The 17,190-nt window shown below is 34.2% G+C and overlaps 1 protein-coding gene across 1 annotated transcript; it reads right to left on the bottom strand.

Annotated features, from left to right (window-relative positions):
• Window positions 1-11: 11 nt before the first annotated feature.
• Window positions 12-922, bottom strand: BO94DRAFT_539686 (NAD(P)-dependent oxidoreductase). Its single transcript, XM_025612753.1, has 3 exons — window positions 777-922; window positions 655-729; window positions 12-602 (listed from the first exon to the last, which is right to left on the bottom strand). Exons 1-3 carry the CDS (start codon window positions 844-846, stop codon window positions 79-81), a joined length of 669 nt encoding a protein of 222 aa, XP_025462697.1. The 5' UTR covers window positions 847-922; the 3' UTR covers window positions 12-78.
• Between the last annotated feature and the right edge of the window lie 16,268 nt (window positions 923-17,190).

Here is a 17,190-nt window from a genome sequence, read left to right as displayed (position 1 = left end):
GAACAGTATTAATAGATTCCTTGTTATCCACTGCCTTTCTGCCTCATACTCATCCTTCTCCTCCTGCTGCTTCCCCGGTCAGTTGGTAATGACAGGAGTCGAATTATCCCACTCCGTCCCCTCCGCCGCGTCCACCAACCACCGCGCCACACTGATACGACTCGTACTAGCCATCATGGGCACTCCCTTGCCATGATCCGGCCACACCTTGATCGGCAGGGTGGTATCCTCGCTCTCCACCAGCCGGGACGGTCGCACCATCACATAGTCCACCCCGCTGGCCCGTACCTCCCGCTCCGTCTCGTTATGATCATCATACTGGTACGACATGTTGGATTTCTTCATCAGCAGTCGCAACACGCAGTGCAGGTTGACCCATGAGTCTCCGACTCCGAATGCCTGCAGGATGACTGTCTTGCGCACCCCGAACTCCTTCATCGCTGCCACCACGTTGGCGTTGCAGTCGGCCATGAGTCGGGGCGGGGAAATCGGGGCCGCAAAGGGACTGTCGCTGGCTCGGGGGGCATTTAAGGTCACGATCACCACGGTGGGAATATCGGCTTGGAAGACACGCCGGACGTCGTCGAGCTTCGTGGGGGTTCCTGCCATGATGTCAGTTGGATGGTTGATTGGTATGCAACGTGGAGGGTATACCTGGCACAACTGTGAGACCGGCACGTGCTCCACCTAGGGCATCCGGCTTACGAGCCAGCGTGGTGACTTGGTGGCCTGGACAGGTTAGATACATCTACTTACATCACTTTAGAGGGGCTTACCTCGACTGAGCAGTTCATTGATGACCAGTTTGCCGCATCGGCCACTTCCACCAATTACAAGGACGCGCATGTTGATACAGACGTTGATGCTGATGAAGAAAATATGAAGGATGAAAAACTGTCCACCAGGCACTTTTCCAATAACTGCAGGAGATCTATTATGTTGCAACAGCTGACGGTGACAGGATCTATATACTACCAGTTTCACTACTAACACGGTATGATCTCCGGAGCTACCTTCGGATCCGACCGGACGAGTCCGTTTCCTCCGGACGGGATAGCCTACTCCCCCAACGCTGATCACATCGTCGGGGAATCAAATAGGCAATGACTCAACGACCATTGCGATTGGGCTTTTTTGGGGGTCTAAGCTTTTTGTTATTATTCTTATTTTACTTTCGGGTTTTCTCCGGTCAGGGGTTGAACCGGTTGGAGGGAGAAATACACCGTAGCCTGGAAATATATGTTCCCTAGCACCAGCCTTCCGAACTGATAGGGAGACCCGTCCAGCTGACCGATGAAGGTAGTAAGATGGAGACTCATGAGTAGAGACGAATGATGTTTATAGGTAATAGCCCAGTGCATCCAGGTCGCTGCAGTTCGCTACAGTTGGTAAGAGCCTCAGGGCCGGATCCGCTGTCGGATCCGATCAGCTGCACCAGCCCAATCAATAGTGGTTGCAGGTCGCTCGGGTCCGTTTTTTCGGTCGCGCGGTCCGCTACTAGTTAGTAAGCATTTTAGTCACGTGATGTTCAAGCGAGCTGTTACCCACTAACACTGTAAATCTCAGATTATATCATCTCTTTTAATGTTCTTATAGTTATCTTATTATTACTATGTATAATCCCCCCCCTCTAACTAACTAACATGACTACTCTGAAGTTAAATATCAGTAATATTACTTATTAAGTTATTTATTATTACTTAATTAATTCTAAGATAAAATGCTGATGAAATACTGATATATTTTAATAAAATAAAAATAATCTTAATAATATCTTAGAGAAATAAGTAATAAATATTTAGAACTTCCTGAGTACGAGCAGGTAAGCTTACTTTCTTGTTTTTAACTATTTAGAAGATACTTATTGTTACAGGCCCCTGCTAGCCAGGTCACTAGCGGAGCGGGCTCGTTAGGCAGAAAGCGTCGACAAGGCAAGTCTCGGACGACCAGCAACTCTTATCGAGTAGGATCCCGGTCTGAGTAACGTCCGGAGCGGCGTTGTGTCACGTGATCATCTACCATTGGATCTACCATCGAGGGTATACGCAAGGTATACTGGAATCCAGGAACGTGATTGGATCGACCCTCGATCTACCCTGAATGGTATATGATATGGTATACAGAGGATAGGATATAAGGACACTCTTATATGTGCTTAGCTAGTTCTGTTCTTCATGCTCAATACAATCATCTTTAAGTAACCATACGTTTAGAAAGTTTAGCGACAATACTCGTCTGTACTTACTTATGGATAGCTGCGCGGCACTATCTGGCCTTACTTCTCTTCTCATGTTCAGGACCAGTCATCTTTAGATAGTCATCAGTCTGACACTACCTTGATTCAGTTCGAAGGTACGTATATCGGCAAAGCTAAGCTAATAAGAACAGGGAGAAGCAATCCTAGGGTTTGACATATTGAGCACCAGTCAGTACAAGTGTTATCCAGTAATAATTAATCATCATGTTGACTACTTCGAACTCATCGCGCGCCCCACAGCAGCAGGGCCTGACAATACAAGAACTGATGGGTATGGTTGGTCAGTTATAAGAAAGCATCACCGTCTTAAAATAACGGAACCAGTTACTCAAAGATCGCTTAACAGTTAAATCTATTAAGATCTGACTATTAGAACCATTTAACAGTAATCGCGCGAAGCTCAGGGCTTTCTTAACCCAGTTAGACTTGTATCTCAACATGAACAGAGAGAAGCTTAAAAATAAGATTGATAAGATCCTTTTTATATCTACCTACCTGACTAAAATAGTGTTCAATTAGTTTAAGCCGTATATCTGCGAGTATCAAGAAAAGTCGGTAGATAATCAGGATAATAAAACCAAACAAATCTTCGCTAATTATACCAGATTCAAGGGACATCTTGAATAAATATTTAAAAACATCAACGCAGCACGCAATGCTGAATGAAAGTTATAATGATTTAAGCAGAGCAGATTAATATCTAAGTATACTTCCGAATTCTTACAAGTTATCAGTCACCTAGACTAGGATAAAGACGCCTATATCACACGATTTAAGGAAGAACTCAAGATAGAGATCCAAGAAAAACTTATTTAGTAAGAATAACTAAATACGTTGCCACAGATAATTGCAGCAGTAATCAAGATTAATAATAAGTTGTATGAATACAACATGAAACGGAAGAAAGACTGATAAACCAGCAGGTCTATACCTTAACAACAAAATCAACAAAGCTATTAAGCCAACAATAGAAGATCAGCATAGCCTAAAAGTCTGGAATATGAAGATCTCTACAGACTGAAGCTAATGGAGCTAGATACAGCACAGCATTAGACTTAACAAGACAGAGTATTCAAGGAGGAACTCAAACAGCGTAAAAAGAACTGCTTGTGCTTTAGCTGTGGCAAAGCAGGTTATCAGTCAAAGAATTATAAACAGAAACAGTAATAGCCTCAGAAGCAGTTAAGAACTATGCATGAAGATTAAGACAGAGGAGTCTATAATATTACTACTATTCAGCCCGAAGTTTGGACAGAACCTGCAACGTGGATATCAGATAGCAAGAAGCTACATATCATATAATATGGATAACTACTAGTATCAGAAAGCAGTATATACCAAGATCAGTTAAGGTAACAGGTTACTACAGATAAGCCAACAGCACCACCAGAATAACAAGAAGACTACTAACTATCTGTACCATTTGATTAGCCTATAGAAGTTAATGACAGTAATAAGCCAGTTCTGAGAAACGAATATCCTAATATAGTTTGGGACAAGTTTGACCCTTTAAATAAAGAATACAATACTTAGCTAGAAGGTCTTAAACCTAGTAAGAAGAGACTCAGCGAGATATCTAATATCCCGGAAAAACTCTCATTAGAAATTAGTAAATTATGTCCGATACAGTAAGATAAAAATAAAAAAAACCAGAAAAATAATAAAGATAAAATTACTTACTGGTTAGACTGTATTATAAAGAAATTCTCAGAGAATCTAGTATGATTCTACCCAGAATTCAAGAAAATCATACATCATTATCTATATTAAGACCTGAGATGTTAAAAATCATAAAACAAGACCTGGAAACAGTATCTGCAGAGATGTTCTTATTATCTAGAATTTTATCTGATATATGGATGAGACAATATAGATTACTATTATTAACTATCTGAGATTAGCTACAAGATATAAGTAGCTAGAACAGAACCTTAATATAATAATAAGAAATGTCTGTATATATACTTCAAAGAAAATAACAGATATTAGAAACATGATGAACTTGTCAAACCCTAGGATCGCTTCTCCCTGTTCCTGTTAGCTTAGCTTCCGTTCCAATACGTACCTTCGAACTGAATCAAGGTAAGTCAGACTGATGACTATCTAATAGCAACTAGTCCTGAACAAGAGAAGAGAAGTAAGGCCAGATAGTGCCGCGCAGCTATCCGTAAGTAAGTACGGATGAGTGTTATCACTAAGTTTTATCAAAACATATGGTTACTTAAAGACAGTGTTATTGAGCACGAAGAACAGAACTAGCTAAATACATGAAAGAATGTTCTTATATCCTATCCTTTATCATGGCATCACCATGATATGTCATGTCACTAATATATTATATTATAGTACTGCCATATCTTATCATAGTACTGACATATTATAGCATGTCGGTGACATGTTTATCGTGGTCACGTGTTGTATAACCATCCCGGTTGTAGGTTATTCAGATCAGGATTCTACTTAATAAGAGTCCTTGCTTTTCCAGACGTAGCCTTCTGCCTAATGAGTCCGCCTCACTAGTTTATTCAGCTAGCAGGGGCCTGTAACACCACTTTCCCTCTTTTAAGGTTTCTTATCCCTAAGAAACATAAATCTGCAGTGCCTCTCTCTTGAGATAAGTATCTGATATTGTTTTCCAAAACTTTATTCAGATCATTAACCATGTCGTCCAGTTCTTCTATTTGTAAGAAGAGCCTTTACTAGTAGATTAAGGACAAAGATTTTCTTGCAGTCTTTTCTTGCAAGCACTGTATTTACCTTTATAAAGTATATATCAAGTCTGAAAATTCTGATTACTGTAGTAAATATATTAAGACAAACAGTATTCATTATAAAATGCCTAATCCTTTCTTCTCTGACGCCGAGTGGAAGCATTTAATCAAGGCCCAAAATTCTATCAAAGAAGAGAAGAAAGTCATTCTGGCAAAGCTTCTTTAATTATAGAAACAAAAACAATTATTATAAAGACAAGCTAGCGATTTCATAGCTTGTAACATAAAGAAAATTAAGGAACTGGAAAAACTTAAGAAATAAGAATAAAAGAAACATAAAGCACAAGCAAAACTGCGTGATCAAAGAACTGTAATATCTAAGACCGAGGCTAGTACTATCACAGGTAGTGATATTAAACTAGTTACTATATCCGAGCTTGATCTTAATTTATCCTAACTAATTAGCTCTCCTTCTTTCTGGAAAAATTTTAACTTGCCTACTAATAATACTGTTTTACAAGCTGGTAACAGCCTATCAAATTCTTAATAAGTTTTTACATGTTTTCTGAGATATTATATTCTTCCTATTTTACCAGATATTATAATCTGCCACTAATTTTCCTGTGGTTTAAGATCCTTTCAACTTTATATTCTTTCTCTATATCATTATTAATCTCCATATTTTCTATAATTCTAGCATTCTGTCAAACCCTAGGATCGCTTCTCCCTGTTCCTGTTAGCTTAGCTCCCGTTCCGATACGTACCTTGTGAACTGAATCAAAGGTAGTCAGGCTGTTGACTATCTAAAGGTGACTTGATCTGAACAGAAGAAGAGAAGTAAGGCCAGATAGTGCCGCGCAGCTATCCGTAAGTAAGTGCGGACGAGTGTTGTCGCTAAGCTCTACCAAAACGTATGGTTACTTAAAGACAATGTAATTGAGCACGAAGAACAGAACTAACTAAGTACATGAAAGAGTGTCCTTATATCCTATCCTTCGTCATGGCGTCGCCATGATATGTCATGTCGCCGATATGTTATGTCGTAGCGCTGCCATGTCCTGTCGTAGCGCTGCCATGTCCTGTCGTAGCGCTGCCATGTTATAGCGTGTCGGTGACATGTCCGTCGTGGTCACGTGGTGTGTAACCGTCCCGGTTTGTAGGTTACCCTGATCGGGATTCTACTCGATAAGAGTCCTTGCCTTCCGGACGTGGCCTTCTGCCTAACGTATCCGCCTTACTAGTTCGTTCAGCTAGCAGGGGTCTGTAACACATTCTTTAGTGCAGGTTCCAACAATAAGATATAAAATACTGGATAAATTTTGCTCATTGATTTTAATAACCTCAACTTATAATTAACCAGTCCCTTCTTATCCTCAATAACAAATAATCCTAGCTTGTGATAATCAAGCTTCTAACTTAATTATTTTATCTTGATATTTCTACGGAGTAAAAACACTTTCTTTCCTTTTTTAAATCAGGTCTCTTTCTATATCTGTAATCATAATATATCTTACTATATAAATTCATAAACTCAATATCTCAGGATAACTGTATATATATGTTTTCCATAAATATAATAATATTCTCAGCTACATCAATAATGTCAAACCCTAGGATCGCTTCTCCCTGTTCCTGTTAGCTTAGCTCCCGTTCCAATGCGTACCTGTGAACTGAATCAAGGTAGTCAGGTCGTTGACTATCTAAAGATGACTTGATCTGAACAAGAGAAGAGAAGTAAGGCCAGATAGTACCGCGCAGCTATCTGTAAGTAAGTGCAGACGAGTGTTGTCGCTAAGCTTTTACCAAAACATATAGTTACTTAAAGATAGTTATATTAAGCATGAAGAACAGAACTAACTAAGTATATAAAGAAGTGTCCTTATATATCCGTTCCCTGTATATCATTTCATATATCATCGGGTCTGTCATATACCCACTTGATAATCATAGACCATAATAATATATTGTATACCACATGCTTATCTATATATCATGGTCACGTGATCTGTATTGCCTGATAGTTCAGATCAGGATTCTTCTTGATAAGAGCCCCTTTCTGTCTGGATATGGCCTTCTGCCTGACATATCTGCCTTACTAATTATTCAGCTAGCAGGGGTCCGTAACACCACCTTCCCTTCTTTAAGATTCTTGTTCTCAAGAACATAAAGGTGCGTGTCCCTCGTCCAGGTCAGCTAAGTCTTTTTTGGTTTTATTTTCTCTTAAGATAGATCATCATGTCTCTGCATAATTGTTACAAGAAGTGCTATTAACAGGCTAATCAGATTGTTTATAACAGTATCCAGGTTAACTTCTCTTATACTTGATATGATTCTTACAGTCTTCCTTGTTTTATAGATTCTAAAAACCGAAATTATGCGGCCTGTACTCATCATGGCTAAAAATATGAAAAGTAATTTTACAGTGATTCTGAGTGGAATAAGCTTTAACATGATAAAGAAAAGATAGCTCAAGAGATTAAAAAGACTAAAGAACAGATTAAGCTATTATTTACAAAAATAAAGCAGTTATGAAAACATCGCAGATTCCTGAAGAATCATGGTAATCAGATATTAGATCATAACTTAAATATGTTAAAGTAACTGAATAATAAGGATCCTCCAAGCACTGAGGATCTCCGAGAGCTAGAACATCTGGCTGATAAACATAACACTACTCAACTTGCCGCTGCATCAGATAATCCTAGTCTGACTCAGTTAGTTAGTTCCCCTTCATTCTAGGCAAACTTCGACTTGTCTGTCAGTGGTACTGCTCCACAAGCTGATGACAGCCTGTCAAATTCTTAATAAGTTTCCATATATTTTCTGAGATATCATATTCTTCCTATTTTACCAGATACTGTGATCTGCTGCTAATCTTTCTATAGTTTAGAATCTTTTTAACTTTATATTCTTATTCTATATTATTATCAATCTCCACATTTTCTGTGATTTTAGCGTTCTTTGATACAGGTTCTAATAATAAGATATAAAACACTAGATGAATTCTGTTCATTGATTTTGGCAACCTCAACTTGTAATTAACTAGTCTTTTCTTATTTTTAATAATAAATGGTCTTAGCTTGTGATAATTAAGTTTCTGATTTAGTTATTTTATCTTGATATTTCTGTAAAGTAAGAATACTTTTTCCCTTTTTTTCAGATCAGGTTCTCTTCTATATTTATGATTATAGTATATCTTGTTATATAAGTTCATGAACTTAATATCTCAGAATAACTGTAAATATATGTTTTCTGTGAATATAATAATATTCTTAACTATATTAGTAACTTACTACTTTTTTAATAGTATTTTTAGAAATCTCAGGTAATATCTATAATTAGTATAGAATAATAAGACTCTAATAATTAAGTAACTGATATTATTATATAAGAACTGTACTATCAGTAATAAATTTATTTAATTATCTTATTAATAGTTTATATAATATTTCAGATATTGCTTAATTATTTAATTAATCCTTTTTATTTGCCCATTTGTTTGCGGGTGATAAGCCATTATTATTTATTCTTCTATTCTTATAAGATCTGCAAGTAATCTCCAGAATTTCAAGATAAATAACTTATCTTGATTTAATATAATATACTTTGGCATCCTATAATATGTAACAATATTTTCTAAAAATAGTTCTATTATCTGTATTATTATTATTATCATCTTACTTAGTATAAGATGAATGTATTTAATAAGGCGATTAATAATAATCATAATAATATTAAATCCTTCTGATTCTGGTAGTAAATTAATAAAGTTAATTATTATTTATTTCTATAGCCGCTGTGGCGCTTCCTGTACTTGTATTTATCTATAGGACTAATATCTTGCAAGCTTGTTTCTGATATAAGTCTTATATTGTTTAATATAATCATATACTTTCTGTCTGAGATTTAGAATATAGTAATTTCTTATAATTAATTTAATTATCTTTTTTACTTTTAGATAATCCTTAAGTAATCTATTATAGTGTCTAGCCATAATCTTTATTCTTATTATAGTTAATATAAAGATTAACCCATGAAAATAGGCTAGTCTATTTTTATTAATGATAATCTTATCTGGTGAGTCTTTACTTATTTCTTAAAGTATTTTATTATTTTTTATGGCTTCAGTTAATCATCTGATTAAGTTACTATCTATTTCCAGTATTGCTGCTAGGTTGGCCTTGTTATAACTGATCAATCTATCTGTATTCTGCTTTAAAATGGCTGGTTTAATAGTCTTTTTATTTAATTCATAGTCTGGTCTATAGCTCAGTATATTTATATATTTATTCTCTGCTCCTTTACAGTATATGATTCTGAAATCATATTATAACAAAATCTTAACTTATTATATCTGCCTTTTGGTTAACTCTTTGATTGTTGTGAAGTAAGTCAAGTTCTTATAATCTGTCTTTATAATAACAGTATGCTTTACTTTTTCAAGATAGATCCTCTACTGTTTAAATACTATTACTATAGTTAGTAATTTCTTGTCATGAATGTTGTAGTTGAGTTCTATTTAAACTAACTTTCTTGAGTAAAATATAATTAGTCTCAGCTTTCTATCTTCTCCAGGTTGTGTTATACGCATACTAACAGCGTAGTCTAATATATTGGTTTTAATGATTATTTCTTTCTCTAAATCGTGCTGTACAAGTATTAGTAATATAGTAAGTTATTGCTTAATATCTTCAAACATGCTCTGCTGTGGTTCTTTCTATTAGTATTTCTTTAACTTCTTTATAAGCTTAAAGAATAGCATTATATAGATAGTATATCTGTCTATAAATTATCAATAATAATTAACTAGTCTGATAAACTGCTGTAGTTCTTTCAGATTTCTAGATTAAGGCTAATCCCGTATGGCTTGTACTTTAGCTTACTTAGTATAAATTCTCTTTATAGATATCCAATATTTCAGAAACTCTGTCTTCTGTATATAAAATTCATACTTCTTTAGCTTATATTATAACTAATATAGGTATAGTTTGTATAAAACTAGTCTTATATGTCTTACATGTTCTTTCTCGGTTTTTAAAAAGATTAATATATTGTCTAGATAAGTAATTATAAATCTATCAAAATATTCTTTAAGAATTTTATTAATATATTACTGAAATAACACTGGTGCGTTAGTAAGTCTAAATAATATAATCAAGTATTTAAAATATTTATACTTTATTTTAAATATAGTTTTCTATTCTTTATCTTCTATAATATATATACAATAATATATATCTGTAATATCAAGTTTAATAAACTACTTTATTTCTTATATCTTATCTTAGATTTCTGAAATCAAAGATAACAGATATTAATCCTTGATTATAATAATATTCAGTAACTGATAATCCATGCATAATTATAAACTACTGTTCTTTTTTAGTATAAATAAGACTCTATGTTCTGCTGGTGACTTTAAAGGCTTGATATTATCTTTAACTAGCTGGTTATTAATGTATTCTTATAGTACCTGTAATTCTTTTTTAGATATTGGATAAATCTTTCTATATACTAGTAACTTTTCTTTCTTTATAGAAATAGTATGGTCATGCTTTCTGTGCTGAGATAATTCAGATTACTCTAGCTGCTTGAACAAATTCTTGAATTTCTTATACTATAGTAGAATCTGTATATTACTTTTAACTGCAGCTAGAAGTTCCTATAAATCTTCTAGTCTCTGGATAATTGTCTCGACCTCTATATTAAAGCTATTAATACTATACTTGTAATACTCTTTTATTATTATTAATATCTATTCTAATAATTTCATGAGCTAATCTTTCTATGATAGCTTAATTACTGTTATTACTTATATAACTATACTTAAAGTATTATTTTTCTCTAAGTTATCTTTAATACCTGGCGCGTTAGGCTTTTGTAATGATCTTAATCTTTCTTTAATAAATTACTTAATTCTTGCTTCAGCTTCTTATTAAGTAGCAGGCTATATAGATCTAGACCCTATACCTGGTTCTTACTGATGTCATCTTGAATAATCATAATTCATAAATTAAAGACTCTCAGTCTTCCAATTAATCTGTAGATTATGATTCCTGAGTCATAAAATCCTTAATATAATATTATATTATCTTAAAGATATTATATCAAAGTCTATATGCTTGTAGTAACCCTTTATAATTATAAATATAGTTCCTGACTTGACTATTAATATAAAAGTTTCCAAATTTTCTTTATTCAGTCCTGTGATCAGTTTAGATTCTTCTTTCTATTATCTAAGTATCTTAAGCTATTATATAAATCACAGGTTCATGAAGTTCCCGGTCACTCCAGAGTTTATCAGTACTTAGACTAGTTAATTTAATATAATTACTTAGATCTTTAGATATGGCCCCGACTCTGTGGCTGCTAACTATTATTCTGGCTAGTTAAATATTAACTGCTGTAGATATCTTCTTAAAAATCTTAAGCCTTTTATTTTTACTATATAATATATTATATACTAATCATTAAAACATGCTAATTAATATATTAATCTATAATAAGAATATCTCTGGTACTCTTTGCACGCGCAATCAAAGATAGAATATAAATAATGGCTTATCTTAATTCTAACTACTTCCAATATCTTAAATCAGTAATTAAAAATATACTTCTAATTATGATATATTAAGTATGTATTCATGTAATATACAAGTTAAGAGAGTTTATCATATTTCTAGTAATCTTTACTTTTTTTAAAATAAATATACAGATATAGTTTATCACACTAAGGCTCTGTTCTAGCAATATTTATCTTCTAGCTAATCTCTAATAACTAATAATAATAGTCTGTATTATCTTATCCATATATTAAGTAAACTTCTGGATGATAAGAACATCTTTATAAATATTATTCTTAAGTCTTATTTTATGATTTCTAACATTTTAAATCCTAATATAAGCAGTACTGCATGATTATCTTAAGCTTTAGACAGAATCATGCTAGATTCTTTAAGATCTTCTTTAAAATATAGTCTAACCAATAAGCAATATTTTTTTAATTATTCTTCTAGTTTTCCTTGTCCTCGTCTTACTATGATAGACAAGGTTTACTAATTTCTGATAGGGATTTTTTAAGGATATTAGATATCTTGCTAAGTCTCTTCTTACTGGATTCAAGGTTTTTAAATAGTATATTATACTCTTTATCCAATAGTTTGTCTTCATTTTAAACTATACTAGGATAATCATTCTTTAAAACTGGCTTATAATTATTATTGTTGATTTCTGTGGTCCAAACTAATAATATAAATAATTATTAATCTTTTTATTAACTAGGTAGTACTGTTGGCTCATCCATGATAATCTGTTATCTTAACTAATCATAATATATTCTGTTCTCTAATAGTTAATTATATTAAATAATATATAACTTTTTATTATCTAGTATCTATATTATAGATTCTATCCAAACTTTGTGCTGAATGGCGGTAATATTATAGACTTCTCTGCCTTGATCCTGGTATATAGTTCTTAATTATTTCTGAGACTGTTGCTGTTTCTGACTACAGTTTTTTAACTAATGATCTACTTTACTGTAGCTAAAGCACAAGCAGTCTTGTTTATACTATTCAAGTTTCTTCTTAAATACTTGAATCTGTTGAGTCTGATACTGTGCTGTATCTAGCTTCATTGGTTTTAGTCTATAGGGATCTTTGTATTCCAAGCTTCTAGATTGTGCTGATCTTTTATTATTAGCTTAGTAACCTAGCTGATTATTATATCAAGATATAGACCTACTAGTTTATTAACCTTCTTATTACTTCATATTAAAATTATATAACTTATTATCAATCTTAACTGCTGTTTTGATTATCTTAGCCAATGTGTCTGGTTGTTCTTGCTAAATGATCTTCTCTTGGATCTCTATCTTGAGTCCTTCTTCAAATTATAAGATATAGATATTATTATTCTAGTCTAAATAACTAATAACTTGCTAAAACTCTAAAGCATATATAAATACTGATCTAGTCTGCTTGAGTTACTATAATTTCTGCTTAATGTTTTATACTGTATTAATGTCTCTGAATATCTATTTGAAACACTGTTTAAATTTAATATAACTAATAAAGATTTACTTTATATTACTATCCTGATTATTTACTGACTTTTCTTATTAATTATGGATATATGGTTTAAACTAATTAAATGCTGCTTCAGTCAGGTAAGTAGATATAAAAAAGATCTTATTCTTCTTATTCTTAAGCTTTTTCTTGTTTATGTTGAGATACAGATCTAACTGGGTTAAGAAAGCCCTGAGCTTTGCTTGTTTGCTGTTAAATGGCTCGGGTAGTCGGACCTTAATAGATTTAACTGCTAAGCAATCTTCGAGTAACTGGTTCTTTTATTTTAAGATAATGATACTTTCTTGTAATTGATTAATTATATCTATCAGTTTCTTGATTATTGGGCCCTGCTGAGGCGCACGCGATGTGTTTAATGTAATTAATATAATGACTAGTTGTTACTAGGTAATACTTGTATTGACTGGTACTTAATATATTAAATCCTAAGATTGCTTCTTTCTGTTTCTGTTAGCTTAGCTCCCGTTCCAATGCGTACCTGTGAACTGAATCAAGGTAGTCAGGTTGTTGACTATCTAAAGGTGACTTGATCTGAATAAGAGAAGAGAAGTAAGGCTAGATAGTGCCGTGCAGCTATCCGTAAGTAAGTGTGGATGAGTGTTGTTATTAAGCTTTTACCAAAACATATGGTTACTTAAAGATAGTTGTATTAAGCATGAAGAATAGAACTAACTAAGTATGTGAAGGAGTGTCCTTATATATCCGTTCCCCGTATACCATTCCATATACCATCAGGTCTGTCGTATACTTACTTGGTAATCATAGACCATGATGATATGTTGTATACCATATGCTTGTCCGTATACCATGGTCACGTGATCCGTGTCGCCTGACAGTTCGGGTCAGGATCCTCCTCGATAAGAGCCCCCTTCCGTCCGGATGTGGCCTTCTGCCTGACATACCCGCCTTACTAGTTGTTCAGCTAGCAGGGGTCCGTAACAAATAACTAGTTACTTTTCTAATAATATTTCCAGAAACCTTAGATAGTAACTATAATTAATATAAAACAGTAAGACTCTAATAATCAAGTAACTAGCATTGTTGTATAAGAACTATACTATCAATAACAGATTCACCCAATCATTTTACTAGTAGTTTATATAGTGCCTCAAATATTGCTCAATCACTTAATTAACTCTTTCTATTTGCCCATTCATCTACAGGTGGTAAGCCATTATCATTCATTCTTTAATTCTTATAAGATCTGCAAGTAATCTTCAGAACTTTAAGATAAATAACTTATCTTAGTCTAATATAATATACTTTAACATCCTATAATATACAACAATGTTTTCTAAAAACATGTCAAACCCTAGGATCGCTTCTCCCTGTTCCTGTTAGCTTAGCTCCCGTTCCGATACGTACCTTGTGAACTGAATCAAAGGTAGTCAGGCTGTTGACTATCTAAAGGTGACTTGATCTGAACAGAAGAAGAGAAGTAAGGCCAGATAGTGCCGCGCAGCTATCCGTAAGTAAGTGCGGACGAGTGTTGTCGCTAAGCTTTACCAAAACGTATGGTTACTTAAAGACAATTAGATTGAGCACGAAGAACAGAACTAGCTAAGTATATGAAAGAGTGTCCTTATATCCTATCCTTTGTATACCATTTCATATACCATTCAGGGTAGATCGAGGATCGATCCAATCACATTCCTGGATTCCGTATACCATATCATATATCCTTGATGGTAGATCTGATGGTAGATGGTCACGTGACACAGCGTTGCCTCGGGTGTTATCTCAACCAGGATCTTACTCAATAAGAGTTGCTGGCTGCCTGAGTCCTTCCTGGTCGTTACCTTTCTGCCTGACGAGTCCGCTTCTGCTAGTAACCTGGCTAGCAGGGGTCTATAATATCACTCCCCCTTCTTCAAGGTTTCTTGTCCTTAAGAGACATAAAGGTACGTGTCCCTCCTGTGTCCGTTGAGTTTTCTTAATTTCTCTTTTTTCTATGATGGTTCATCATGTCTCGTCATTGCGCTAATCGCGATCGGGTGAAGGAGCGCATCCGTCAGTCTAACAAGATTCGTGATAACGGTTTCATCACTGAAAGTTCCTGCGAACATTGTTTCCTGAGAGACATCTCTTGTATTATGGATTCAAAGAGCCGAAATTATGCTGCCTGCACTCGTCGTGGCTGAAAATGTGAAAAATGATTTTACAGTGATAGGGAGTGGAATGATTTAAAATACAATTAATCAGATATGTAAAACAAACTCGCTAAGGCCCTTGCTGAACAGGCCTGTATTGCTGCCAAAGTGGCTCGCTTGTTCAAGCAACAGCAGTTTCTAAAAGATCGTGGTGAGCGGATGTTGGATCACGACTCGACTGTGTTGGAGTGGCTGGATGAGAAGGATCCTCCAAGTGCTGAGGATCTCCGAGAGCTAGAGCGCCTGGCTGACGAGCATGACGCCGCTTAACTTGCCGCTGCGTCAGACACTCCTAGTCTGACTCAGTTGGTTGGTTCCCCTTTTTTCTGGGCGAACTTCGACCTGTCTGTCGGTGGTACTGCTTCACAAGCTGGTAGCAGCCCGTCAAATTCTCGATAGGTTCCCACGTGTTTTCTGAGGTATCATATTCTACCTATTTCACCAGATACTTTGACCTGCTGCTAATCTTCTTATGGTCCAGGATCTTTTCGACTTTGTATTTCTTTTCTATGTTATCGTCAATCTCCACATTCTCTGCAATTCTAGTGTTCTTTGGTACAGGTTCTAACAATAAGATATAAAACACTGGATGAATTCTGTTCATTGATTTCAGTAACCTTAACTTGTAGTTAACCAGTCCCTTCTTATCTTCAATAATAAATGATCCTAGCTTGTGATGATCAAGCTTCTGACTTAATTATTTTATCTTAATATTTCTGCAGAGTAAGAACACCTTCTCCCCCCTTTTAAAGTCAGGTTCCCTTCTATATTTATGATTATAGTACATCTTGCTGCGCAAGTTCATGAACTTGATATCTTGAGATAACTATAGATACATGTTTCCTGTAAATATGACAATATCTTCAACTATATCAGTAACTTGCTGCTTCCTTAATAGCGTTTCCAGAAACCTCGGGTGATATCCATGATTAGTGTAAAACAGTGAGACTCTGATGGTCAAGTAACTGGTATTATTATATAAGAACTGTATTATTAATAATAGATTTATTTAATCATTTTACTGGTAATTCACATAATGTCTCAAATATTGCTTAATTATCTGGTTAATCCTTTCTATTTGCCCATTCATTTACAGGTGGTAAGCCATTATTATTTATTCTTCTATTTTTATAAGATCTGCGAGTGATCTCCAGAACTTTAAGATAAATAACTTATCTTGATTTAATGTGATATACTTTAACATCTTATAATATGTAATAATATTCTTTAAAAACAGTTCTACCATTTATATTACTGTTATTATTGTCTTGCTTAGTACAAGATAGATGTATTTAGTAAGGTGATTGATAATAACTATAATAATATTAAACCTCTCCGATTCCAGTAGTAAACTAATAAAGTCAATTATTATCTATTCTTATAACTGTTATAGCACCTCCTGTACTTATATTTATCCATAGGGCTGGTGCCTCACAGACTTGTTTCTAATATAAGTCTTGCATTATTCAACATAATCATATACTTTCTATCTGAGGTTCGGAATATAGTAATTCCTTATAATTAGTTTAGTTATTTTTTCTACTTCCAGGTGACTCTTAAGCAGTCTATCATAATGTTTAGCCATAATCTCTATTCTTATCGCGGTTGATATAAAGATTAATCCGTAAAAATACACTAGTCCATCTTTATTAATAATGATCTTGTCTGGTAAGTCCTTGCTCATTTTCTGGAGTATTTTATCATTTTTCATACCTTCAGCCAATCACTTGATTAGATTACTACCTATTTTCAATATTACTGCTAGATTAATCTTATTATAGCTAATCAATCCATCCGTGTTTCGCTTCAGGATGGCCGGTTTAATAGTCTTCTCGCCTAATTCATAGTCTGGCCTGCGGCTCAGTATATCTACATATTTATTCTCTACTCCCTTACAGTATATGATTCTGAAGTTATATTATAACAGAATCTTAGCCTATCATACTTGTCTTCTAATCAACTCTTTAGTTATCATAAAGTAAGTC

This window comes from Aspergillus sclerotioniger, assembly GCF_003184525.1.
Source record: "Aspergillus sclerotioniger CBS 115572 chromosome Unknown BO94scaffold_38, whole genome shotgun sequence".
In the NCBI taxonomy this organism is placed as follows: domain Eukaryota; kingdom Fungi; phylum Ascomycota; class Eurotiomycetes; order Eurotiales; family Aspergillaceae; genus Aspergillus; species Aspergillus sclerotioniger.
Note: the sequence above shows the minus strand (reverse complement) of the source record. Positions and strands in the feature narration are given on the sequence as shown.